This window comes from Cucumis sativus, chromosome 5, assembly GCF_000004075.3.
Source record: "Cucumis sativus cultivar 9930 chromosome 5, Cucumber_9930_V3, whole genome shotgun sequence".
Lineage (NCBI taxonomy): Eukaryota > Viridiplantae > Streptophyta > Magnoliopsida > Cucurbitales > Cucurbitaceae > Cucumis > Cucumis sativus.
The window spans coordinates 28248989-28275133 of NC_026659.2; the positions used below are offsets into that span (position 1 = coordinate 28248989).

Here is a 26145-nt window from a genome sequence, read left to right on the forward strand (position 1 = left end):
AATATGTTTCTTTGAAAATATTATCATGATTAATTAGGTTTTATATAATATGTTTCATTGTAGACATAACAACAGTTAAAGATGATCAAGTGTGTGTATAAAGAAACAAGATGCTGTAAAAAGAGAAAGAGAGGAGAGTGAGAAAAATGTATATATATATAGATTAGGGAGATTTAGGAAGCTTTACTTTTGGAAAAGGGTATCAAATACCCATAAATTTGGGTAGAACAGAATCAAATAAACCTTTTGAAAATGAATATAAAGAAAGTATGAAAGTGATGTTAACTACTCTTATCTTTATAATTTTGTACTAATTAATTATATAAGCTTTATCTCTTTGCTGTTCTCATGCATATATCTTCATTCTCCTTAAGATCAGAAAATTAAGTAGAAAGATATCAGTGAGAAATGGAAACGAAAGCAGCGATTATCTCTGGGGATACAATGGCCAAAGAGAATGGCAATGCTCACGTCCAGTTGACAGTAGATCAGCTGGATGCTGGAGCTCTATTTGTTCTTAAATCTCGAGGTTAGTGTTGGCCTTAGCTTCCTACTTCTTCCGTTTTTGTAAGTATACGTAAATCGTCCCCATGTTATTTTCAAATCATGTTAGGCGTTGGCATGACACACAATAAACGTTGGTAGCTAGTATGAAAAAGTGAATGGTGTAACTTGTAGAAATGGAGAATTAAACTATCAATCTTTAAGATGAAAGATTATGTCAATTATGGTCGGAAGAACCTCTCGTTAGAAAAATAAAAGTGAAAATGAAAAAAAAAAAATTAAAAGCACAATAATTAACTTTATAAAATTTTCAAACTGGAGAAAAATCCCTGAACTAGAAAAATCCACTACGTGAAACTTTACTATCACACGTAATAATTCTCTCATGACTGCAATTATAATAGCACTTTCTTGTAGTAAACTTTATGATCGCACTAATAATTATCTAAAACTTAAAATGTTTCTAACTGAGACGACTTAAATTAGAGGTATTTGCTTATCTTTTACCGTCCTAGGAGAAGAAAAACTCCATTTCTAACATTTTACTAAAAAAACTCAACAACTTACAAAACAAACAACTTGTTAATATTATATATTTGATTTCCCTTTTTCTATAGAATTGGAGAATTCAAACTTTTGTATGAGTAGTTATTAATTGATAGTTGAATGAAATTGATGATAGGGTCATGGTGGCATTGTGGATATCACTTGACAACGTCAATAGTTGCTCCATCACTGTTAAGTCTTCCTTTTGCGTTCAGACTCCTTGGTTGGGTTGGTGGAATTATATGTCTTCTTTTCTGTGGTGTTGTCACTTTCTATGCCTACCATCTCTTATCTCTTGTTTTAGAGCACCATGCTCTACGTGGTTCTCGTTTACTTAGGTTTCGAGATATGGCTACAAATATTCTTGGTACGTTATCTTTTTCTTTTTATTAATTTTGTGCAATAAAAAATAATTAAAAAAATTATCAAAGAGTGATAGCTTAGTGTTAAATATTGATATGTACGGGAAGTTGAAGGTTCAAATTAGTACTTGGGAGATTTGGATAGAAAAAGAATATTTTTTTCAACGAAAAAATGTTAAATTACGACTATGGTATTTTTTAAAAATCTTTTTTAGGTTAGCCTAAGTCTAGATTTTCAGGTCAAATACATTTCCAAACTTTCAATTTTGTACTTTCTAAAAATATAACCCAAAAAAAAAATAAAAACTTTATGTTAAGTTTTGAAAATTGTGAACAAAATTGTCTAATAGGGTCAAAATAAACATTATAAAATTACAAAAGATGAAAATACAACCAAGGTCCAGAATAAATATTTTGAAAATATATATATATATATATAGATGAAGTTATTTTACAAAACCTTTTTGCATTTTTTCTTAAATTTGCAAAACTTTACTGGAATTTAAAATTGAAAACAATAGTTTTCAAAAGAGAAAATTGTAAAAATAAAAAGAACTTTTATCAAAAAAAATATTTACCTTTATAAAAAAAAAATAGAAAATTACATCTCTAATTAATTTTAATTAGTGCATAATAATATACATAGAAAATCGTTAATTAGTGCAGGATAATATACATAAGAAATCGTAATAATATATAATTCTCAACTCTGTTCACTAAATAAATATTAATTAAATAAAAATTGAAAATTTTCAAATATAACAAAAAAAAATCTATTTAAAAAAGTATAGCAAAATTTATTCGATTCTATATATTTTGTATATTTAACAAAAAAAATATAGAAAAATCTATTATATTCTATGTCTAAAAAATTTTCATAAAGGAAAAGAAAAAAAAGAGAATATGGCTGAATTGAATGAAATAGGGATTCATTAGGCATAAGAGATCCTATAGTTGGATTAGGACTGCCTATTTGACTTATAGGATACAAAAGGAAAAGGAAAAGCAATGAATTATAATTGTGAGTTGTGAGAGTGGCAGGACCTAAATGGGCCATCTTCTACGTGGGCCCAATTCAATTTGGAGTATGCTACGGTTCGGTTGTTGCTGGAATTCTTATCGGTGGTCAAAACCTCAAGGTCACACCTCTTTCCTTCATTTTTCCATATTGCCAAATTTAGAATTATCAAATCAAAATATATTCCACCTATAGAGACTTCCATGTGAAATTTAATTATAGATCAAGGCTACGTCTAAGTCTATCCACTCGTAAATGTTTGTTATAAATAGAGATGTCTATTTAACTAACAAGGTCGAAATGTCAATGAAAATCTGTCCCGACGTAGATAATGGAGGAGTGAATGAGAATTATTTAAAAAAATATTTTTTGTTTAATTACGTTTAATGTTTTAAAAAATATGTTCTAGAATTCACCCTAAATTTTGTAATGAAAGAAGTTGTTTGTTTGAAGAATCGAAGTTGCTCACAATTATCATTACCATTATTCTTAACGTTATAGATATTGTTACGGTTGCAATATTAAAACTATGAATCAATCATATTTATTGTTAGTTTTTTTTCATTATTATCGGAGTCTAGCCGTAATTGTAATAGTATCAATAATAGGGAATAACTATAAATATGAAAAAATTATGTCTAAAGGTAACAGTAACAAATTCATCGTTATAAGTTAACAATATAAAATTTTCATTACGATTTGTTAAATGTGGCTTAAGTATAACATATGAGACGATATTTAGAACAACATGTTTGACTTGCTCGACATGACTTTTCTAGTGTTTGAAACGTCATTATAAATATACATGATTACTTATGAGAACATTATTACAAATTTGAATGAAACTAAACCTCACCTTTGTGTTTTGTGTTTTTGGCAGTATATTTATGTGCTGTGCAATCCAGAGGGGGGAATGCAACTTTACCAATTCATAATTATATTTGGAACACTGATGTTGATTTTAGCACAAATTCCATCTTTCCATTCTCTAAGACATATAAACCTCATCTCTCTCACTCTATCCCTTGCTTATAGTGCTTGTGTAACTGCTGCTTCTTTAAAACTAGGTAAAAAAAACAACTTTGTATCTATATTTTCAAACTCATTTTTCTTTTGTAAAATTACCAATAAGGCCTTCCCATGACAGGGTTTTCCAAGAATGCCCCTCCAAGAGACTACTCTGTTAAAGGGTCGCCCGTCAGTCAGTTATTTAATGCCTTCAATGGCATTTCAGTAATTGCAACTGCCTATGCATGTGGAATGCTTCCCGAAATTCAGGTATAAATTATGGTTTAATATATATTTATACAAAATACGTCCAAATTTGACTTTCTCTCTTAACAAAATGTAGAAAGTTAAATTTTTTGAAAGTATGTTATAATAAGTGAAATGGGTATCTAATGACTTTTGACATATACGTTTAGAACTTTAAAATTTCATACTAGTCTTTACTTGTATACCTATGATAATATCTTTATTTAGTCGATATGGAACTTTGATCATATTTTTAACAATCATCTCTTCGAACAAAGGACTATTGAGTCTTTCCTCAAATAGTCATCTATATGTTTAACTCTTATCTAGGCTAACTTCTTCTCATTGTAGTATCGCATAGTACACCACCTAGCCAAGAGTTCTACCGCTTTTGCTGTACGCCTTGATCAACACATATTGCATAGATAATGTTTATAAGTTTCATTTTTAAAAATTAAATGATTATCCAACCGAGCATAAATGGTTAAGTTGATTGAAGGCTAAATTTTATCCTCCCTCTGAACTAAAATTGAATTGAATGATGAACACATGCAGGCAACTTTAGTAGCTCCACTAAAAGGAAAGATGTTCAAAGGGTTATGCCTTTGTTATACAGTGATAGCAACCACCTTTTTGAGCGTAGGAATTTCTGCATATTGGACTTTTGGAAATGAGGCAATGGGAACAGTTCTTACTAATTTCATGTCACAAAACTCTTTACCTTCTTGGCTTATCATCATCACCAATGCATTTTGCCTCACTCAAGTCTCGGCCGTTGCTGGCGTAAGACCCTATATCTTTTTCATTTATCTTTTTTCCATTCTTTTCCTATTTGAATTTCAATATGGCATGATTTAATAGAGTATCTATAATATGTATCTTAACTTTAATTTGATTGTTTATTTGCATAGACTTATTTACAACCCACGAACGAAGCATTTGAAAAGACATTCGCGGACCCAAACAAAGACCAATTTTCGATGCGAAACATTGTGCCAAGGTTAATATCACGTTCGTTATCGGTGGTGATAGCAACTATAGTTGGAGCCATGTTGCCTTTCTTTGGGGATTTAATGGCACTAATTGGAGCATTGGGTTTCATTCCTTTGGACTTCATTATGCCAATGGTTTTCTACAATGCCACTTTCAAGCCTTCTAAGCGTAGCTTTATTTATTGGATAAACACTTTGATTGTCGCAATTTCATCAGTATTGGCTATAATTGGTGGTGTTGCTTCCATTCGGCAAATCGTTTTGGATGCCAAAGAATATCGTTTGTTTGCCAATGTGTAAAAGCCAAATGATGCTAACGGAAGTGTTACTGTGTAAAAGTACTTTTAATACAGTGTGAAGCTATAGTGTGTGTTGTTATAAAGATTGGATTTTAGTTCAATTAATAAGTAACAGCTATAGATAACTGTTTTGTTCCATTGTTTAACTTTGAAACTTGTGTTTACTCCATCTTTGAACTTCAAATAAGTTTTTAATTTTTCTATATTATATAGATTACGTTTTTTAAGTTCAACAACGTGAGAGAGTGGTGAATTTTATTCGGCGTTTGACCTCTCAATTGAAATATGATCCTATGTTTTTCTTTTAAAAATTGTATAACATGAATCTATAAATTTTTAAATTTTGTACTTAACCAAGGTCTCGTACGATAGTTGTTTTGTATTTATTTTTAAAAAATAACCATAAATTTTATCTTAATTTCATATAATAAACTTTATCTACTCAAATCTACTCAAAAATTAAAAAATGATCCTTTTAATATAGTTTTCAAAATTTAAGTAAATAATAGCCTTTATCAGATGTTATCGAGATTTGAACACTAAAAATTTCTTAAATTCATTTATTAAACAAAAACCCTAAAATGTAATGTCTAAATTCTCATAATTTTTCTTTTGAAATTATTTAGAATCTTTCCTTTCCTTTCCCTACTAATGTGGGTTTTCTTTTTTTAATTATTTTATATTAGTGGGTAAACTCCACCTTTTCAATCGTTTTCATCTTTTTTTTGAAAGACCTTTTTTAATTTATTTTATAGTAAGTTTGAATTACATTTTCAACAGATCTAAATGTATTTTAATCAATTTTAAGAAAAAAATTTAAACAAAAATGAGTTTATTGAAATTTTATTTTTTTAATTCAATCCAAACAGACATTAATCTCTATCAAACAAGTTAGTTTGTTTATATATAAAAAGATCATTTTAAACTACAAAAACTACTTATTTTTTCCTAAATAACTTATTTAAAAATCAAACTTCCAAAACGTTATACCAAACACATCCGTCAAATTATATATAGATATATTTTGAAAGAGAGAGTTAAAATAATAAAAATAGATAAATAAAAGCAGCGGTCTTTTCGTTGGACTTTCCAAATCCCAATTAATTGAGCATTGAAAGTTGAATGAGAGTAATTGAAAAGTTTGCAGCCCACCGCAAGGCCATTTCCATAGTGTTGACAATTACGAACCACCTTTTTGTTTTTCTCTAAATCAGTCATGCGCCTCTTTTTTTATTTACTTCATTTCTCATTCTCCTTTTCTCAAACCCAACTTAATTAAATTTTCATCCACATATTAATAAACTATATACATGTTAATAATGTTTATTAGTTGATTTAATTTAATTTAACTTTTAATTTTGTTTGTTTTATAAGTTTTTTAAATTTATTTTATTGATATTTCTTTTCACATTTACGTAGAATTAATATGGAAATTTTTAGTTGTGGTTTTGAATTTTCTTTTCTACGTATCTTTGAAGGAATCTCCCAAAAGTCTCACTCAAAATGATTATTTTAAAAAATGCATTTATGTAACATCCAACTATTAAAATATCATGTCAATTTTCCACCCCATTTTATCAATGTCAATGTCAATGTGTCAATAATTGAGTATTGAAATTTTAATTTCACAAATATAAGTAGCATTTTTCTAAAATCTAATTTAAACTAATAATTAAGTTATTTTTACTTTTATTAGCTTATGTTGATGAAAAAGAAAAACTTTGATGGTTTAATAAAATATTGTCACATGTCATTTTTACGTTTATAATTATTTTTCTTTTTGTGTGGTATAGAAGTGGAGAATACGTGCACATTAAGCTGTACCTTATCTTGACTATTTATAAAATACAAAATGTAAGAGATACTGACTTTATATATAGTCTGACAATATACATATGGAGGATTGAATATTTAAATGTTTAAGATTATTGATATATAAATTTATACTAATTGAGTAATACTTCGTAGTGATTTTATTTGATATTTATTGTCCGACATTCTAATTTCTAGCAACTTATCACATTTAATGCTCACTATAAGTTTAATTAATGCATTGTTTTGTTATTCTCACTCCACGTCAAATTGTCAACCAGTTCGTAGTCTTAAAGGATATTAGAAACTTTTTATTTATATTTTTAATTTCAATTACCTCTCAACCTTTTTAGTTCATTTAAATTTTATTCCAATATCTAGAAGAACAAAAATAAAATTTTAATATATAAAATAAGTAAGGATGGTTAGTACAGTATATATTCGAAGACAATTTATCTTCATTAGTATAAAATTAACGATATTTTGAATAAAATCGAAAGCAAAGTCATGAGATGTTATACCTCTAGTGAACAATACCCTACTAACGTAGAGATAGACGAAAGTTTCCTATTCTCATCGATTAAAAATAATTTGATATATATATATAACATAACTCTGTTCACTTTAACTATAAGCTCTAATTATACTTTTGTTTATCTCTTTTAACAAAGTACTATTGAACCACATTTTATATAGCTTTCTATTGATCTAGCTCTTATATTATGTAATTGTGGCTAATTATGTACGTAAATGAATAACAAATTGTTATCAAACTTGGACCAAGTAACATTGTTAAACCCATATAGCTCAAAGACTGTATGAGCTATGTGACTAAAAAAATACAATTCTATGTCTCATTCAACACCTATATACCCAATTGCAACTTCATTTCTTGTCAAAAAAAAAAGAAAAAGAAGAAGCACTTTAGAGGATATACTGTTTTGTTTCTTTTATTATTTGAAACAGAAATAAATAATAGCCGACGTGTGAAAGTAGAATGGTACAAATTAAATCATTAGAAGCAAAAAAAAAAAAAAAAAAAAAGTAAAAACAAAAATTTCCCCCATATTTTTGGCATACTTTTCAACATAGTGCCATTATTAATTAAGAGGATGATGAGTTGTGGGACTGTTTTGTTGGAAGTAGGAATAGCCTCAATACCCTCATCATTATTACACATCCACACACTTCCTATAAACACTAAACTAAAACACACACAAAGAGATCAGCAAAAAGAAAACACTATGGGAATTTTGGCTCCAATCTCCGGAGCTGAAGCGGCTGCAGACAAAGAGAAAGGTGGCGCTCTCGTCCAGTCCACGGCGGAACTCGACGCTGGAGCTCTCTTTGTGCTTAAATCCCGAGGTTAGTGTTTTGTTTCTTTCTTCTTTACTGCAACGAAGAAAAGTTGATCTGTCTTAGTTGGTTTAGTTACATTTAAGTATTCGAAATAAATCCAATATTTAATTTGACAATTTTGAAACAAAACTTTTCATTCTATTGAATTTAACGTTGAAGGATTAAAAATATTTTTCTAAATGATTTCGAAGATAACAAACAGTTTAGAATCACTCTCACTGTTTTGGGATTTTTTTATTTTCCTGTTTTGTGATGATAGGATAATTGGTTGGAATTTTGGACTAAAAAAATTTGTGGCCGACTTTATGATTTTTCTTTTTTGTTATCTATTTACAATTAGAACTTATTTGAAAATGTCTTCGTTGTTTTATCTAATACTCATTTGAGTTTAACGAATTATATACCATCGACTCAGATTAAATAGTTGATGGTAAGGTTAAATAATATAAGTTCTCATTCAAAAAGGAAAAATAAGACATAGAGATTCATATTCTTACGAGATTTTGTCAAAAAAACGTTAGAAAATTAAAATTAAGTGATATGTTATTATATATATGGTAAAGAAAATTAGAAACACAGTGTTCAAGTTTGAGTTAAGAAATATGGTACAAATGTTTGGATTTTTTTAAAAGAAAATTATTTATATAGTTATAGTTTAAAAGTTTTATAAAAACATAGCCTTTTGAACTTTCTATAAAAATGTTGTTATTTTTGTAAATTCTTCACTTTTTAAAAGACAGAGTTTAACTTTTTATGCACAACTTTCACCCAATGAAAAGATGGTGATTAAAGAGAAGACTATACTAAAAAATAAAAAAAGTGAAGTATTAAGATTTTTTTCTGAAACATAAAGAAGCTCGAGTTATATCTTGGTGCATCGTTTTATGCACCATTTATATTTGTGCATCATTTCTTATCACTAACGTTAACAAACATTAAAAAAATAAAATTTGTCACTTGATAAATTATGACTGAACAAATTGATGGTATGTAAAAAATGGTTGATACTCGAATTGTCTTTTTACTTCTAAGAACTAAATTGTTATATTAATTACCTGGACAATATCGTTATAAACCAAGATTCAATATTTTTTAAGTGATTGGTGATGTTAAATGATAGGGTCATGGTGGCATTGTGGATATCACTTGACAACATCAATAGTTGCTCCAGCACTTTTTAGCCTTCCATTTGCGTTTAGGCTACTTGGTTGGGTTGGTGGATCTATATGTCTTCTTTTGGGTGGTGTGGTCACATTCTATGCCTACCTTCTCTTATCTCTCGTTTTAGAACATCATGCTATGCAAGGTTCTCGTCTACTTAGGTTTCGAGATATGGCTACATATATTCTCGGTACGTTGGTCCTTTCGTTTTCATTGATAAAATACTTTTCTGAGTAAATTTGTAAAAGAAAATTGTTTTAAAAAGAAGTTAGAAGGATGATGATTAAGCAAATAAAATATAATTAGTATGGTCAAGATTGGTAGCTAACCTCTCACCAAGTCATCAACACAATTATTGAACTTGAGAACTCAATTATTATTGTGAGAGTACTGGCAGGACCCAAATGGGCCATCTTCTATGTTGGCCCCATCCAATTTGGAGTTTGCTATGGTTCGGTTGTTGCTGGCATTCTTATTGGTGGTCAAAACCTCAAGGTCTCACTTCTTCCATTTTATATTACAAAATTTGAAAATGATTTTTTTTAATATATGATGTTTGTGTTCAAGTGTGAATGAAACTAAATCAAGTTTGTGTTTTTGACAGTATATTTATGTGCTATGCAATCCAGAAGGGGAAATGCAACTATACCAATTCATAATTATATTTGGAACACTAATGTTGATTTTAGCACAAATTCCATCTTTCCATTCTCTAAGACATATAAACCTCATCTCTCTCACTCTATCCCTTGGCTATAGTGCTCTTGCAACTGCTGCTTCTTTAATACTAGGTAGGGTAAAAGGAACAAGGTTATACATGTATACTTTCACACTAATTTCTTTTCTTTTATATTTGTGGTATATTACGTATAAACATTTTCGTAATGGACAGGTTATTCCAAACATGCACCTCCAAGAGACTACTCTCTTCAAGGATCATCAATCAGTCAGTTATTTAATGCTTTCAATGGTATTTCGGTAATTGCAACTACCTACGCTTGTGGAATGCTTCCCGAAATACAGGTATAGATTATTGTAGAGCAATTATATGTTGTTTAACTTGTTCATCAGCTTTACCAAATTGAAATTGATTGTGAATTTTATGCAGGCAACTCTAGTGGCTCCAGTGAGAGGGAAGATGTTTAAAGGGCTATGTCTTTGTTATACAGTGATTGCAGTGACGTTTTTGAGTGTAGGAATTTCTGGGTATTGGACTTTTGGAAATAAGGCTATGGGAACGGTTCTTTCTAATTTCATGGAACATAATAGTTTGCCCTCTTGGCTTCTCATCCTCACTAATACCTTTTGCTTCTTGCAAGTTTCTGCTGTTGCTGGCGTAAGATATCCTATAACACTCACATACTCTTCTCTTTTATTTGTTTCATGCATTTTTTTTTGTCTAAACTATGAGTTGGTTCAGTCCATTAACTTATCTAATACTCATTTAGGGGGTGTTTGAGGGAAAATAATCATGGAATCATACCAATAGAAGGTTTTTTAAGTACGATAATTGTAGGGTCGAGAGATCAAACCTTCAATGCATTAAACTACCCCTTAGCTAAGTTAATACAAACATAAAATATATGTTTTTTTAGTTGTGGAGACTTCAAGATTTCTTGAACCAAAATAAGGAGTATAGTTCGCAACTTCACATATGAGTCAGATATTCTTTTAATCTTTTGTATTTAGGGAGGTGATTCCATCCATTTCATATTTATCTCGTACGATTGTTAATAGCTATCGTATATTATTAATGATATTTGATTGTTGATTTGTGTAGACTTATTTACAACCCACAAATGAAGTTTTTGAGAAGATATTTGCTGACCCAAACAAAAATCAATTTTCAATGCGCAACATTGTGCCAAGGTTGATATCACGTTCGTTATCGGTGGTTATAGCAATTATAATTGGAGCCATGTTGCCTTTCTTCGGGGATTTAATGGCACTAATTGGAGCATTGGGTTTCATTCCTTTGGACTTCATTATGCCCATGATTTTCTACAATGCTACTTTCAAGCCTTCTAAGCATAGTTTTATTTATTGGATAAACACTTTGATTGTCGCAGTTTCATCAGTATTGGCTTTAATCGGTGGTGTGGCTTCCATTCGACAAATCGTTTTGGATGCCAAAGAGTATCGTTTGTTCGCGAATGTTTGAGCCAAACATTGTTAATGCATAAAAGTTTGATTTTTAGTTCCTTTAATGCAACGAAACGACAATTCTCTGCATGACTTGTCCTAATTAGAATTGAATTTCTAGTTCAATTAAGTACTATATATATTGTTCGATTTTCTTTTATCGTCTTTGAAACATGTGTTTACTTTCAAAAAAAAAAAAAAAACAATAAGTTCTTAAATTTTAAATATAGGTAGCTATTGTAACGTTTTAGGGAAAATGTTATGGACAACAAAAAATAAAATGTTTACAAAGTATAGCAAAAAAAACTTAAATGGATTAATAAGAGTTAGATGGATTTTGCTACATTTTGTAAATAGTTTCAATATTTCGTTATTTTTGAAATGTTTTAAGTTATTTTATGTAGGGTCTCTTTTCTTGTATAGTTTTAAACAAAGAAAAAAATTTAAATCATAACAACAAATAAATTAAACCACTTTTGTTCTTTCGAGTCTCGTTTAATTTTAGATTTACATAATTAATAGGAACATTTTTAAAAATAGCAAAATGAATTAAAATATTTACGAGTTATAACAAAATTTTGGATTCTATTACTCATAGTCTTCTATCATTATAGCATATCAATGACTATTAGTGATAGAATTTGTATAAGTCGTAAATATTTTGTAAAATCTATTCTTATTAAAAAAATCCCTAATTAATAACAAAATACGTCGAGTATAAAATCGATGGTTCGAATAATTGTACAATTTTTTTTATTTAATTGGATATTGAAAGTTCAATTTATTGAGAATAAATCCAAAACTGATTTCAATTCCTTATCAACTTTGCAGCTCCACCGCAAAAGCTTTTCCACAATCTACACAATTACGACCACTTTTTTGTATTTTCTTTAAATCAGTCGTGGGGTGCTTCTCTTCTTACTTATTTTATTTTTCCATTTAATTTTCTTTATTCACTCACGTGGCTCTTATTTCATTTTGTACGTATATTTCAAGGAATCTTCCTAAAGTCTCTCTCACTTATTCTAAAATATAAATAATTAAACAATCCATGTTTTAAAATAGGAAAGTTTATAATAAATAAACAAATATATATATATATATATTAATAATAATAATAACGGAGTTCATCTCATCTATATTTTTTAAATTATAAAAATAACAAATTTAAAAGTAAATTACTACGATCAAATACTAATTATATTTGTCAAATTTGTAATAGAAAAAAAAAGAGAAGTGTTATCAGCTTTTTTTTTTTTTTGTCATCTAATCGAAGGTTCCTATTAAAATATAACATTTCTCCACCATTTCTATTTTATTTTACTCTAATTTTATAATTATAACATTTCTACACCATTTCTCTTTTATTTTACTTTTATTTTATAGATTTCATTTAAATTAAGAATAATTATAATTGGGGTAGTTTTATAAAAAGACATTTTTAAATGTAGTGAAATAAATTAAAATGTTTACAAGCTATAGTAAAATTTTGGATCATATCAATAATAATATTCTATCACTATAACATATCAATAACTATCCGTAATAGAATTTGTTATAGGTTGTAAATATTTTGTAAATTTTGTTATTTTTTAAAATTATTCTTTTATAAATGATAATTAAGTATATAACAACATTTTTAAAAAATTGTAAATATAACAAAATCTATTAGTGATAGACTTTGACATATTTTACTATATTTGTAAATTTTTTAAAATGTTGTTATGAATTTAATTATTTTGAATCTAATTGTTATATTTGGAACTATCCCGACTCTTAAATTAATAATTAAGTTGTTGTATTTTGCAAAGACATGAGTTTAGTTTAGTGGTAATTTATATAAAATTTCTTTTTAAATGTTCGATCTTCCACCTTGCAATTGTACGAAAAAAACTAATTAAACTATGTATATATTATTGTTATTTACCGTGTGTGATTTAATGATTTTAATTAGATTAATGGATGACTTTCGCATGTGTCATACTTAATAGACAAATAATTTTTCTTACCTTTTTAATATTTTATAGTAGCTGCCCTATTGTTTTTAATACTTAGCTATAGATATAATTAATATATTGTTTTATTGAAGAAATAGTTTTTTTCTTTTTAGAAAATGGTCAAAATAAAAAAAAATTGATAAAATATTTAAATTTGGTAGAAAACCCCACTCCAATGAATTCTAATCTTTAAGGAAAAAAATTTAAAACCAAAAAACAAATAAAGTAAATAAATAAACAACCAAATTGATTTTATTTTATTTAGATTGGTTTATTATTAGTTTAGTTTTCAATTTTTAACATTTTCTTTTTTCTTTCTCTCTCTTCAAAATATCATTTTTATTTCCACTTCGTTTAAAAGGATCATTTTTACTAATTTTGAATTAAAATTGAGTCATTAATTTTATATATATATATACATTAAAATTTGACATTTTCTTCCTCACACGTTTCTAAATAAAAAAACATGTGATATTTTATATGCTCTACAATAATCAAGATATTAAAAGGAACTTTAAGGAATAGTGTATTTTTAATGACCTGTATAAATATTATTAGTTTGATTTGATTCTGATTGGGTTTATAATAAAAAGAACTAATGTGAATCAATACAATCTCATTTTTTATCATATACTAACCAATATATTTAATTTTATATTAAAAACCAAACCAAATGATTGAATTGATTTAAATTAATTTGGTTTTTCGAGTTTTCGATTCGATAGTTGCTCTCCTAATTTTTATAATTTAACCAATAAAATAATACTCGACTATGGTTAGGTTGTAGGTTGAATGGTATAAACTAAAGCATTAAAAAACAAAAGAAAAGAGAAAAATACAATCAACTTTCCCAAAAATTTGTGCCATTGCCTTTATCATATTCTGGCGTTATTTAAGAAGAAAATGAGTGGGGGATTTGTTTTCGTTGGGAGTGGGAGTAGCTGCTAATTGCTATCGCCTACTTTATCATTAATTACAACAAATCCTCTTCTTTTTAAACTAATTCAAGAAACAGAGCCAAAGAAAAGAAATGGGAACTTTGGCACCTGTTTCCGGCGGTGCAGCGGCGGCAGGCAAAGAGAACGGTGGCGCTCACGTCCAGTCCGCGCCGGAGCTTGACGCCGGAGCTCTCTTTGTGCTTAAATCCCGAGGTTAGTGGTTGTTACGTTACCGATGAGTATTATGTTAACTTTTGCTTCTTAATTCTGTGGTTTAGTTGTATTTGATTTCTGATTAGGCAGCCTAATTTTGTCCTTTCCTTTTCGGAAATTTGAAAATTTGGCACTCGGAGTTCTTGGGAGATGGAAGAAGATTGTGGCACTCACTTTTCTTCCATTCTCGATTATATCTAATTAATTATTCTTGATGCACGATTATTTCGCATTAAAAAATGACACGCGTTAATTATGTTTAGTAAAATTAGATTTAGAATATTTTTATATATAACGAAATCAAAGAGTATGGAATTAAAAAGCAACTTGTAGTTAACTACGTGAATTTTTTAGGTTTAATGATTGTGAGAAATTAGTTTTAGTCGTGGAATCCATGAATTCTTGGGTTAAACCGGTGGAGTTTACAATTTTATTCTTTTTAACTCCTTGGCACAAACACCGTTTTATGAACTCGAATGTTGATAAATAATTTTTATTTTAAGCACTTCCATTAAAGTTATATATTTTAGGGTAGAATAACTAGAATGGAACAAAATCTACCATCAACCAACTATGTGAAATTACAAATTTAGTTTTTATGTAAAGAATTGTCATGAATGACAAAACTATCAAAAATATTTACAAATACAACGAAATTTTATAGTTTATTAGTGATAGACGCTGATACACATCTATCAATATCTATTAGGATCTATAAGTGATAGTTGGTAATAGTCTATGTCTATTAATGTTTTTTAGTGATATTTTTTATGTTGGTAAATATTTCCGTTCATTTTGCTATATTTGAAAATAACCCAAGAAAACGTGTGAGCTGCTTGTCCCTCTAGTCCATTTTTTTTTAAAAAAAATTGTCTGCTCTCTTGAATACATCTGTATGCTGGTACATTTTATGTATAGTCCAATAAAATGATGCTACATAGTTAGATAAATTTTCTCACTCTCCATTTCTTGTTTAATTCAAATGTATTAAACTTATGATAGGATCATGGTTACATTGTGGATATCACTTGACAACATCTATAGTGGCTCCGGCACTTCTAAGCCTTCCATTTGCGTTGAGTATGCTTGGTTGGGTTGGTGGAATTATAAGCCTTCTTTTTTGTGGTGTCGTTACTTTCTATTCCTACAATCTCTTATCTATGGTTTTAGAGCATCATGCTATGCAAGGTTCACGTCTACTAAGATTTCGAGACATGGCTTCTTTTATTCTTGGTACGTCCTTATTTACCTTTATTTACCTTTATTCTTGGTTTAGTGGTTTAAAGTGTTGTTGTGAAATGGGCAGGACCCAAATGGGGCAGCTACTTCGTGGGTCCAATTCAATTTGGAGTGTGTTGTGGTGCTGTTGTCTCTGGAATTGTTATTGGTGGCCAAAACCTTAAGGTCAGATTTTCACATTATTATATATTACCAAATCTTTTTTTTATATAATTAATTCTTTTCCTAAATTATTATTGAGAGAAAAAAAAAAAAAGATTAAATTTGTCATAACTATGAATAATTTTCAAACCATTTGAGATCACCCAATCTTCAAATTTGTTTAGTCTAATAATCATACGATACAATATACTTTTGGAATAAAATATAACTTAAAATATAATAGATAGGTTTTAGTGTTGTACTTAATTTAATATAACAACTATATTCAAAATAAATATACATATAACAACATTTTAAAAAATTTATAAATATAACGAAATTGTTTATCAAGAATTGATTTTGCTATATTGGTAATTTTTTAAAATTTGCTGTATATATTTAATTATTATTTTTAAAATTACCACCAATTATAATTATTTTAATTTTTAGTATCCAAATTTTTTTTAAAATAATAAAATAAATTAAAATATTTACAAACTATAACAAAATTTTGGATTTTATGAAGGATAGAAATTGATAAATTTGTACCACTGTTTATCGTAAAAGAATATCAGTGTCTATTAATGTCTATTATCGATATAATCTAAAAAATTTGTTAGATGTAGTAAATATTGTCAAATTTGTTATTTTTGACAATTTCTCTATTCGATATTTGAATCTTATTTATTTGGGGTTTAAAGGAAATTAAAGTTTTTTTTTTTAATTTGGCAGTTTATTTATTTGCTATCAAATCCAGATGGGACAATGAAGTTGTACCAATTCATCGTCATATTTGGAGTGTTAATTCTAATATTGGCTCAAGTTCCATCTTTTCACTCTTTAAGGCACATTAACCTTCTATCTCTCGCTCTCTCCCTTGCTTATAGTGCTTGTGTTACAGCTGCCTCTTTAAAATTAGGTAAATTATGGAAGGTTATAAATGTAATTGATTTTGTTTTTAGTTCAAAAAAATTACATCTAAAGGCTTCATTTGACAGATTATTCTAAGAATCCACCTTCAAGAAATTACTCTCTTAAAGGGTCAGAAGTTAACCAGTTATTAAATGCCTTCAATGGTATTTCAATTATTGCTACTACATATGCATGTGGAATTCTTCCGGAAATACAGGTAAGTTAGGTTAAATTATAAGCTTTAGACTGTTATTTCGTTTGTATTTAATGGATGTTGTAGAATAATCGTGACTCAATATGAAGATCGTGAGTAATATCGATTGAGAATAATAATAATAATAATTAAGAAGAAGTAAAGTGATTTATGTAGAAAATTCCTAAACAAGTTAAGGATTTAAGAATTTCACTCTATAGAATAAGAGTTACAATTTTTTTCTTCATTTATGGATGAATATCAACTGAACTCTTACAAGAGAGTTTTTTTTTAAATCTCATACTTTACTCGTGGTTGAGATTTTGTTTTGCGATGGTTTGAAAAAAACTATGGATCCCTACCTATTTATAACTTAAAGAAACTCGAAGATAATTTAATGGTTAGGATAAATTTAGTGTTGTAGGCTAACGTGTGGAATTTGATAGCCACAAATGGACTGTGTTGAAGAATCTTGAAGATTATCTTATACTAATTTTGGGGAAAGATTTGAATTGAATCTATTTGTTTATGCAGGCAACTTTAGCAGCTCCATTGAAAGGGAAGATGTTCAAAGGTCTATGCCTTTGTTACACCGTGATAGTTGTTACATTCTTTAGTGTAGCAATATCAGGATATTGGACTTTTGGAAATGAGGCCAAGGGAACCATTCTTGCCAATTTGATGGGTCACACAATCTTGCCTTCTTGGTTTCTCATCATCACCAATACATTTTGTCTCTTGCAAGTCTCTGCTGTTACAGGCGTAAGATCATCGATCCATATTAAACTTTTAATTTTGTATTTAGTAGAATTGAATTTTTTTAAAAAAAAAAATTATTAAACATGTATTTAAAAAAGAATCGAGAATTTAAACATGAAAACACGTTTGAAGTAGAATTGAAGACTCACACACGTATTCATATTAGATCTACACAATAGCCTAATCTAAACTATACAATTCCACCCAAAGCTCTTAAATCTAAATTATACAACAAATCTCATTATTTGAATAGAAAGAATGTGTGTTGATTTATGAGCAGCATAACTTGACGAGCATATAGATATGTTAGCGACAAATAAATATATGGTTTGAGTTCTTCCACCCTTTAATAAACTTTAAAAATATGTTATTTATTGATGATTAAAATGTTTATTTTGTGTAGGTTTACTTACAACCAACAAATGAAGCATTTGAGAAGAAATTTGCAGATCCAAATAAAAAACAATTTTCGATACGCAACATAGTACCAAGGTTAATATCACGATCGTTGTCCGTGGTGATTGCCACCATATTGGCAGCCATGTTGCCTTTCTTTGGAGATCTAATGGCACTAATTGGAGCATTTGGATTCATTCCTCTCGACTTCATCATGCCCATGCTTTTCTATAACGCCACTTTCAAGCCTTCTAAGCGTGGTTTTGTTTTTTGGATAAACACGTTGATTGTCACAATTTCATCCGTTTTGGCTATAATAGGGGGCATTGCATCCATTCGACAAATTGTTTCGGATGCCAAATATTATCGTTTATTTGCTAATATATGAATCAAATTTCATATTTAAATAGATGTTGATGTATTAAATTATTTATTTAAGTTGATGAGTGAAAGTAAATTTAATATTGTTTCATTTAACAATGTAAAACAAATATATTAGTTCAAGGCTATATCAAAAATTCATTTACTCCAATTTCTACTAAGATTGACTTTTAAAGTGCTTGATTTTTTTTATTGTGGGCAATTTGAAACTCTTTACAAGCACTTAAAAAGTTAATTTAAATCAATTTTAAAATATACCATCAAACATTAGATAACATAAAATATACCATCAAATATTAGATAACATGGAGTTACATCATGAAATTAATTTACAACCGCGCTGGCTAATAGTACTAATACTATGTCCAAGTTTTTTATTGAAATGGGGTTGGAAGTCAAATTTACAATTGAATTAGCTAATGATATTAAGAGTATGTATGTTATATATATATATAGACACGAGCATATAGAGTTGAGAGAAGTCGAGCCTTCCTTAACCTATAGTAAATATGTCTGTGCATAACGATGAAATTTATGATTATTTCTTTAAAAAAAAAAAAGAGAGAAAAAGAATAAAAATATTTACGCTTCATCAAAAGGAAATATAATAAATTTATCTTTTTAGTTGTTTTGTTAATTTTTTTTTATTTTTCAGAAAACTGTAAAAAAAGAACGTAACTTTACAAAATAATAATTATTGGATCCAATGACTATATAATCTAAATCTTTAACAAAGGAAACTGATATTTTCAACCAAAGTTCTGAAATAGTAACGACTTGCATAAACCCTTTGAAGTGAGGAAGAGCCGAAATTCAAATCTTGGAAACGGAGGGTAAAAAAAGGCGCGAACCATCGTTCCGGCGACCGGAAATTATCAACTCAGAACTAAAATGAGTCAACTCGTCCCGCCAAGAGGCGAGTGGACTCACCACCGCCTTTGCGATTTTGCAAAGACCGCCCTCATCAAGATCTTCTCGCACCCCTACGTCACGGTTCGCTGTTTAACTCAATCTTCAATTTACGTATATGATTTTGGTGCTTGTATGTAAGATGTAATTAGGTTTTGTTTATTAAGGTTTGTGATTTGTATTGCGCGCGAGGAGCGGATGCGGAGAAATGGGACGAAACTCAAATCAGTCACTACATTGGAATTGGTATCTAGGTTTTTCTCTTCTCTCTTTTGAAACTGTAGATTATTTTCCTTTTTTTTTTTCACGGAGGAATTTTCGTTGAGTTGTTTTTTTGAAAGAATTGAAATTATTTAGATGAATCCACTTCTGGAATCGGCCAAATGCGAGAGGCATGGGAGAGTCAGAAGAAGGCTTACACTGCTGAATTCTTTGAAGTGGATCCTTGTGTGGTGAGTTTTTGCTGCTAATTCTTTAGTTTCCTTTTCAATTACTATGAATTTCCAAATCGAAGAAATACCTGTTTTCAATTAAACTACAGAGTTATATTTAACTTGAAAGTACTGGATAAATCATATATGGACAGATTGATCATTGTTTCCTTCCTCTATTAATTCTGGACAAATCAAAATGTTAACCGGTGTAATGTTTAATGGTCCAAAGGAATTTATTGTAAATTTGGTTCATGGAAAATAAACGAATCGTCCTATATAAGTTTTTTGGTCACAAAATCACTTTGAAGTATTTCAGAGAAATCTGTCTATGAGAAGTAGTTCATGTGAAACATTATTATCTTCAAAATTTTCCTTTTATTGGATGCTACTTCTTGAACAAGATTGTCCTAAGCGCTCTGTCATGACTGTACAATGGAACTGATTCTTAGATGGATAGATACTAAAACATTTGAAATTCATTCCATGTAGATTTCTTCTTTTCTTTTCCTTTTTTTAATAAAAAAACAAAGGATAGCCTGCAAAATAACACAAAGGCCATACAAAAAAACCTAAGGGACAAGGGGATAAGGCATCCCCTTTCCCGATGGAAGGTTCACAAAATAACTTGTGTTGAGCATTTCATATAGATTTATTCCTAGCACTTCTCTATACTTGTAAAATGGGAAAGGGATAAAGTGGTCGGTGGAGGATTTTTGGGAGATGGGATGCTCCTTTGTTTAGCAAAGCACTATGAGTTTTGCATTTATTGCAAAAATATTTCTTATCGCTGAGGGTGGCCTAAGATCTCCACTTTTTTCCACTTATTCCTCATGCTGCGGTTTATATAACATTGTTTTAATGATATGAAATATTTGGTTAATGCTGTCTAAGAACCAAATAAGGCTGTTGAACAAGGTTTCCCTAATCAGTTATTTGAGTTATTGAAAGGAGCCAAAAGAGAAATTGGGCCATTGTACAAGTGCTCAAAATTTGAGCACCGCTGTACTATCATTATTGCTTTTGCAAGGAATAAATAGGGCAAGAAACAATCACACAAGACTACATGAGCTCAGGAAGTGGAAGTGAGAACGGATTGAACTATTATATCTATGTCTTATATCTTCTGTGATGGATAGGCTGTAACTATTAGTCAAAAGTGCACTTGCTCAGAGTGAGAAAATAAATAACTGAAATGTTGCAACCTGCTTTTCAAAAAATGGCATTCTCTTTGATCATGCCTGAAATCATATTTTTACTTAAAAGAATTGTGGAGTAGAATGCAAATCTCCCTTTGTTTTTTTCCCTTTCCATCTTGCCATCACTTGTTAAACTTCAGTAGAAAAGAAATGGATGATACTTCACTTCACACAGTAGCAAATGCATGCTTTAATTTTATTTTAATCATTTAAGTATCAAGGCCATTGTCATCCTGATCAAACGCTAATTCATTGGGTCCTCTATTTTGAATTACAGATTTGATTATAATGCAAGTGTTAAACTTATAATACCAATGTAAAGTAAGTTATCAGATAGCATGTAACATTTAAAACTGAGACACGTCAACTTTGTTGCCTGGTATTTTATTTTTGTTATGTTGCTGCTGATTGTATTCTGTTACCACAGGAAAATATCGAAACTCAGTTGAAAGACAAAACGGAAACAGTTGATCGTGTCTGCTGCTTGCAGCATCTTCAGGTCCTACATCTGGAATTTCTTCTTGTTTTTTTGTGGATTAGAGGAGAGAATGGATCTTGACTTTCATATATTAGACGTATGTGCTGAATATGAAGGAAATTTCTGCAGATGTGTTTTGAAACCGAAGAGAGAGCAAGGAGACTCTTACATAATGTGTCAGCATTGCTTAAACCTGGGGGCTATTTTTTTGGGATTACTCCAGACTCGTCTACAATATGGTGAGGAATAACAATCAAATCCGGTCTTTTTAGGAGGAGTTCATTGTTATTTTCATATTTTAGAAGTTCGTTCTGTAGGAGTTAATTTGAAATATTAGATTCACTTACTTTTAAAGGGCAAAGTATCAGAAGAATGTCGAAGCATACCACAATAGGAGTGCCGGTATGAAGCCTAATATAGTACCCAATTGCATTAGATCGGAAAGCTACATGATCTCCTTTGAAGTGGAGGAAGAGAAGTACGTAGAATTTCCTAGTTTTTGAATATTTCTTTTCCTTTGGATTGTTTTAATGAATGGTTTTTGTTATAACCGAAGATATTGAGTATTTACAGGTTCCCTTTGTTTGGGAAGAAATATCAGCTGAAATTTGCAAATGACCCCTCTGCTGAGACTCATTGTTTAGTTCATTTTCCAAGCTTTATCAGGTTTAGTTATTTATTATCCATCTCCAACCACATCGTGTTTCAGTTCATAGACATCATCCTTCTAAGTTCCATCAAGTAAAACTGCTTATGAAACCAAAATTTCCTCTCATGAATAAAATTTTCCTTATATGCTTTTACTGACTTATATGACTATGTAATCATCCAAAATATCTGAATGAATTTATCCAAATGGTGGCTATAACTCACTCAGGTTGGCTAGAGAAGCAGGTCTTGAGTATATCGAGATTCAAAATTTGACCGAATTCTTCGATGATCACAGGTTTTTGCCGTCTTTCTTAAATTCCTTGTTTTCTCTAACTCATGAAAAGCTCACCAACTCGTGTTTTTCCTGGCCCGGCTGATTATTTTGTCCTTGTTTTGATTGCCGCAAAAAGAGCACAATTGGCAGATATGCTCATGAATTTTGGTCAAAACATTCTGGATCCCAGAGGGAGACTTCTTCCTCGATCATACGATGTACTGGGTGAGAAAGGATTCCCCCCCTACCCACAGTCTATTTTTATTTTTGCAATAAGATATTATTCATATGTTTTTATGTAACTTTCTTTACAGGTCTCTACACAACATTCATATTTCAGAAACCAGATCCAGACATCACTCCACCAATTATGACCCCATTGTTGCCAGAAACTATTTATGATCATGAAGAGGCAAGTTTCTGTCTTTAGAAATTCTTTACAAATATAGTATAAAGAAAAGAAAAGAAAATAATTAACTCAAAACTCTCCAAGTTACTTATATGCAATACTCTGGTAAGGGGACGTTTCACAACCAACATGTACTTGAGTTGGGTGGGTAAATAGAACACACTTGTTGTCTGCCTGAACCAACAATTGAGGAGGTTTATTATCTCGCTATTCATATCAACTCACATTTATCACCTCATTATTTGTGTTAACTTATATTTCTCACGTCGTTATTTGCATCAACTTCAACTCTCAAGGAAACTTATAATAATTAACAACTTAACTCAACTCTCAAGGAAACTTATACTTGACGTCTAAATTTGGTGCATGAGACTTGTCACAAGCCTGTTGTTTTCGTAGAGTCATTAAAACTTTTAGACATACAGTCTCCTTATAATGTTGACAGTTACAATGATAGTGCTAGATCTCGAGAATTGCAAGCACAACATGACTTGGGAGATAGAATGTTGACAGTCACTTTCATAATGAAGCTATTTTCAAATATAGCAAAATAAACCAAAATATTTATAAAATATAGCAAAATATCACCGTCTATTCTACGATACCACGATAAACTATTAATCTAATCTTGGTCTATTATGGAGTAGATTATGATATTTTATTGTATTTATAAATATTTTAAGAAGTTTTATCCTTTAAAACAATTTTCTATCACTATATGTTTCTAATTAAGGTTGGTGATCTGTTTGGTCATCTGGCTTTGTTATTTGGTTTTGTAGACAGAGTGGCTGGGGAATGTGTGGCGAGATGAAGAAAGAAGTGTACAGGCAGAGCATGTTTCTGGTCAGGTTCCAGTTCCTGTGCCTGTTCCGGTTCCTATTCCGGTTGCGGTTCCAGTTCCGGTTTCAGTTACCGTTCAGGTTCCTGTTGTGGTACCACTCACCGTCCCTGGGCTTGGCAAGATTAGTGAACAGAAGGGGATTTTGGGTCCTGGCCCTGCAGATTTACGTTTTCCGGAGGCTCTTTAGCTTTAGCTTTACCTTTGTTTGTTATAAATCAATGCTCGTTTTGAGCTATGATCCTAGTTTATAACTAATTATTATTTATTAAGCTTAATTTGGTGGCAATGTAAAGAAAAATTTTGCATGATAGATGAGAAGATCGATGCATTTATTGAGCTATGCATTTTGAGCTAAAATGGTGCTTGGTAATCTTTTAAGAATGAAAAACTAAACTAAAGTATTTTATGTGTAATCCACTATTGTTCACTCAAGGTTGATTTTCTTTTCCACCAAAGCTAACTATCCTTTTTAATTTTAGTTCGTGTACTTCTATTTGTTTTATTTTAATAAATCTTAAATTTAATCTCTTTAATCTTTTATCAAAATTATTTGAATAATAATTATAATTTTAATGCATGTGAATCCATTTTTAAATTTTGTAGTATAAATGTGAACAGATAACGAGTTTTAGAATAATTGGTAATAAATTAGTAGAGACTAAAATTTTTTTAAATTCAAAATTTATAAACTAAAGCTGTGCTTTTCAAAAGGATAAAAGAAAGTATTGCGCACGCCCAGTGGGACTCGAACCCACAATCGCCTGATTAGAAGTCAGACGCCTTATCCATTAGGCCATGGGCGCTTGTTTGAATTGGTGATTACGTAAACATTATTTGTTTAATTTTTATCAAATCTAAGTTACTATTGAAAATTATATTTTAAAACTTGTTGGTTTTTATCATGTGAATATCTATTTTTTTTATCTTTCTCAAAATAGGATGAGTATACTTTAAATAAATAATAGTCACAATAAAAACTAAAAGAATTATTTTAATAATGTTAATAAGATTCTATTGATGATTTTGATTAGTAAATTTAAACTAGCAGATGTATCAGCTAAACTCATTGATATTTAAGCTCAAACAAGACAGTAAACAAGACCCACAACTAAAATCTAGATAAAACCACAAGTCAAGAAGTTAGGACCTATGAAGAATGAGATAAAAGAAGCCAAATCATATGAAGAGAGAGAGAAAGCCTACGACTATATAAACTAGGTTATCTATACGCGACGTCATAAGTCCAAAGTGAAGAAATAATAGATTCTCGTAAAATCTTGCTAGAATTAAAAGTGTTGCACTTAAATTACAAATTTTTCAGATTTATCACGTAGAGTTTTTTTTTTTAAAGACTTCATGTTTAATGAAAGAATATTTTCCTTTACCCTTTAGTGTTCTTTTATACATATTTACTTATTCCCTATTGAGTTGATCAAGTCAAATAAGATACTATGTTGAGTTGATCAAGACAAATAGTTGAAGTAGTGTGACATTTACAAGTTAGCAAAGTTAATTATTTTTTATATTGGACAATTTATTCTAATAGACATAATTCAACTAAAATAAAATTTATATTAATTTCGATTATGTAACCATTTATCCTTGAGTTTTTAAAAAGAATACATAGTCATTTTATTTGTAACATAATACTTATTTGGTTTCTCATTTATTATCTTACGCTTTGCTATAAAAGACTTGGCATGACATTTAATTTAGGTTATAAATCATGTATTGGCTAATATATATTTGTTGAGATTTCATGGTATTGATGCTTGTCCAATGGCCAATAATGAGGATAAACATCTCCTTCCTAATTGGAAAAAGGATAGATTCATTTTCATCAACTTTAAAAGACTTTCCTCTCAACAGTTATTCAAAATAAAATACTTTTTTCTAAAAATGAAAAAAGAAAGAAAGAAGTGCTGTTATTAACCCATCAACCATTTATTTTTTTAAAAAAAGTTTAAATTATAAATTAATAAGGATTTTTGTACAAATAAAAATATCATTTTAAAGTATGAATATTGTAATTTTTATTTTCCTCCTAATAGAGGATTAGATATTAGAGTTCTATAATTCTATTTTACATGTTCTTTTCTACTTCTTTCCAAGTCTCTAGTCAACACATGAGTCTTTATATAGTCTATGAAAATGGGTTTTTAAAAAAAAAAAATAGAAAAATTTGAGAACAAAAATAAAATATAACCTTATTATTTTTTTTGTTGTACAATTGATTGTTAGTCAATTTTAACATATCCATACCAATTTTGCTAAAAATTACCATAACAATGTGGTAAGTTTTTTCTTAACATTGTACCTCAGATTTATACGAGTG

At 29.4% G+C, this 26145-nt stretch overlaps 4 protein-coding genes and 1 non-coding gene across 6 annotated transcripts; 4 read left to right on the forward strand and 1 right to left on the reverse strand.

Moving 5' to 3' along the window:
• Positions 1-341: 341 nt before the first annotated feature.
• Positions 342-5144, forward strand: LOC101214320 (GABA transporter 1). The gene is made up of 7 exons (XM_004142408.3): positions 342-529; positions 1187-1417; positions 2454-2551; positions 3311-3497; positions 3578-3708; positions 4240-4467; positions 4596-5144. Exons 1-7 carry the CDS (start codon positions 409-411, stop codon positions 4974-4976), a joined length of 1377 nt encoding a protein of 458 aa, XP_004142456.1. The 5' UTR covers positions 342-408; the 3' UTR covers positions 4977-5144.
• Positions 5145-7916: 2772 nt separating this feature from the next.
• Positions 7917-11585, forward strand: LOC101207173 (GABA transporter 1). Its single transcript, XM_004142462.3, has 7 exons — positions 7917-8152; positions 9267-9497; positions 9705-9802; positions 9912-10098; positions 10200-10330; positions 10416-10643; positions 11088-11585. Exons 1-7 carry the CDS (start codon positions 8032-8034, stop codon positions 11466-11468), a joined length of 1377 nt encoding a protein of 458 aa, XP_004142510.1. The 5' UTR covers positions 7917-8031; the 3' UTR covers positions 11469-11585.
• A 2673-nt stretch (positions 11586-14258) lies between these two features.
• Positions 14259-18769, forward strand: LOC101213830 (GABA transporter 1). Its single transcript, XM_004142406.3, has 7 exons — positions 14259-14597; positions 15600-15830; positions 15904-16001; positions 16710-16896; positions 16976-17106; positions 17617-17844; positions 18245-18769. Exons 1-7 carry the CDS (start codon positions 14477-14479, stop codon positions 18623-18625), a joined length of 1377 nt encoding a protein of 458 aa, XP_004142454.1. The 5' UTR covers positions 14259-14476; the 3' UTR covers positions 18626-18769.
• A 589-nt stretch (positions 18770-19358) lies between these two features.
• LOC101213592 (mRNA cap guanine-N7 methyltransferase 2) lies at positions 19359-24242 on the forward strand. Of its 2 annotated transcripts, none has more exons than XM_011657545.2 (11): positions 19359-19611; positions 19695-19773; positions 19885-19979; positions 21585-21656; positions 21765-21874; positions 21991-22113; positions 22209-22301; positions 22513-22581; positions 22697-22785; positions 22875-22972; positions 23749-24242. In XM_011657545.2, the coding sequence occupies exons 1-11, from the start codon at positions 19510-19512 to the stop codon at positions 23995-23997; spliced, it is 1179 nt and encodes a 392-aa protein (XP_011655847.1). In that variant the 5' UTR covers positions 19359-19509; the 3' UTR covers positions 23998-24242. The 2 variants fall into 2 exon arrangements, with proteins under 2 accessions (XP_011655847.1, XP_031740987.1); XM_031885127.1 differs by having other exon boundaries at positions 19373-19611; positions 19695-19781.
• A 298-nt stretch (positions 24243-24540) lies between these two features.
• Positions 24541-24613, reverse strand: TRNAR-UCU. The gene has a single exon. It is a non-coding gene; the product is annotated as a tRNA-Arg (tRNA).
• Positions 24614-26145: the final 1532 nt, after the last annotated feature.

What these genes read in the sequence shown, in the direction of transcription:
- LOC101213592 (XM_011657545.2), top strand. Translation starts at nt 19,510, where the DNA reads ATGAGTCAACTCGTCCCGCCAAGAGGCGAGTGGACTCACCACCGCCTT. An exon ending in GAATTCTTCGATGATCACAG is followed by an intron (nt 22,582 to 22,696) that starts GTTTTTGCCGTC and finishes TGCCGCAAAAAG; the next exon opens with AGCACAATTGGCAGATATGC. An exon ending in CTATTTATGATCATGAAGAG is followed by an intron (nt 22,973 to 23,748) that starts GCAAGTTTCTGT and finishes TTGGTTTTGTAG; the next exon opens with ACAGAGTGGCTGGGGAATGT.
- LOC101207173 (XM_004142462.3), top strand. Translation starts at nt 8,032, where the DNA reads ATGGGAATTTTGGCTCCAATCTCCGGAGCTGAAGCGGCTGCAGACAAA. An exon ending in CTTTGTGCTTAAATCCCGAG is followed by an intron (nt 8,153 to 9,266) that starts GTTAGTGTTTTG and finishes GTTAAATGATAG; the next exon opens with GGTCATGGTGGCATTGTGGA. An exon ending in TTGGTGGTCAAAACCTCAAG is followed by an intron (nt 9,803 to 9,911) that starts GTCTCACTTCTT and finishes TGTTTTTGACAG; the next exon opens with TATATTTATGTGCTATGCAA.
- LOC101214320 (XM_004142408.3), top strand. Translation starts at nt 409, where the DNA reads ATGGAAACGAAAGCAGCGATTATCTCTGGGGATACAATGGCCAAAGAG. An exon ending in TCGGTGGTCAAAACCTCAAG is followed by an intron (nt 2,552 to 3,310) that starts GTCACACCTCTT and finishes TGTTTTTGGCAG; the next exon opens with TATATTTATGTGCTGTGCAA. An exon ending in TGCTGCTTCTTTAAAACTAG is followed by an intron (nt 3,498 to 3,577) that starts GTAAAAAAAACA and finishes TTCCCATGACAG; the next exon opens with GGTTTTCCAAGAATGCCCCT.
- LOC101213830 (XM_004142406.3), top strand. Translation starts at nt 14,477, where the DNA reads ATGGGAACTTTGGCACCTGTTTCCGGCGGTGCAGCGGCGGCAGGCAAA. An exon ending in TTGGTGGCCAAAACCTTAAG is followed by an intron (nt 16,002 to 16,709) that starts GTCAGATTTTCA and finishes TTAATTTGGCAG; the next exon opens with TTTATTTATTTGCTATCAAA. An exon ending in AAGTCTCTGCTGTTACAGGC is followed by an intron (nt 17,845 to 18,244) that starts GTAAGATCATCG and finishes TATTTTGTGTAG; the next exon opens with GTTTACTTACAACCAACAAA.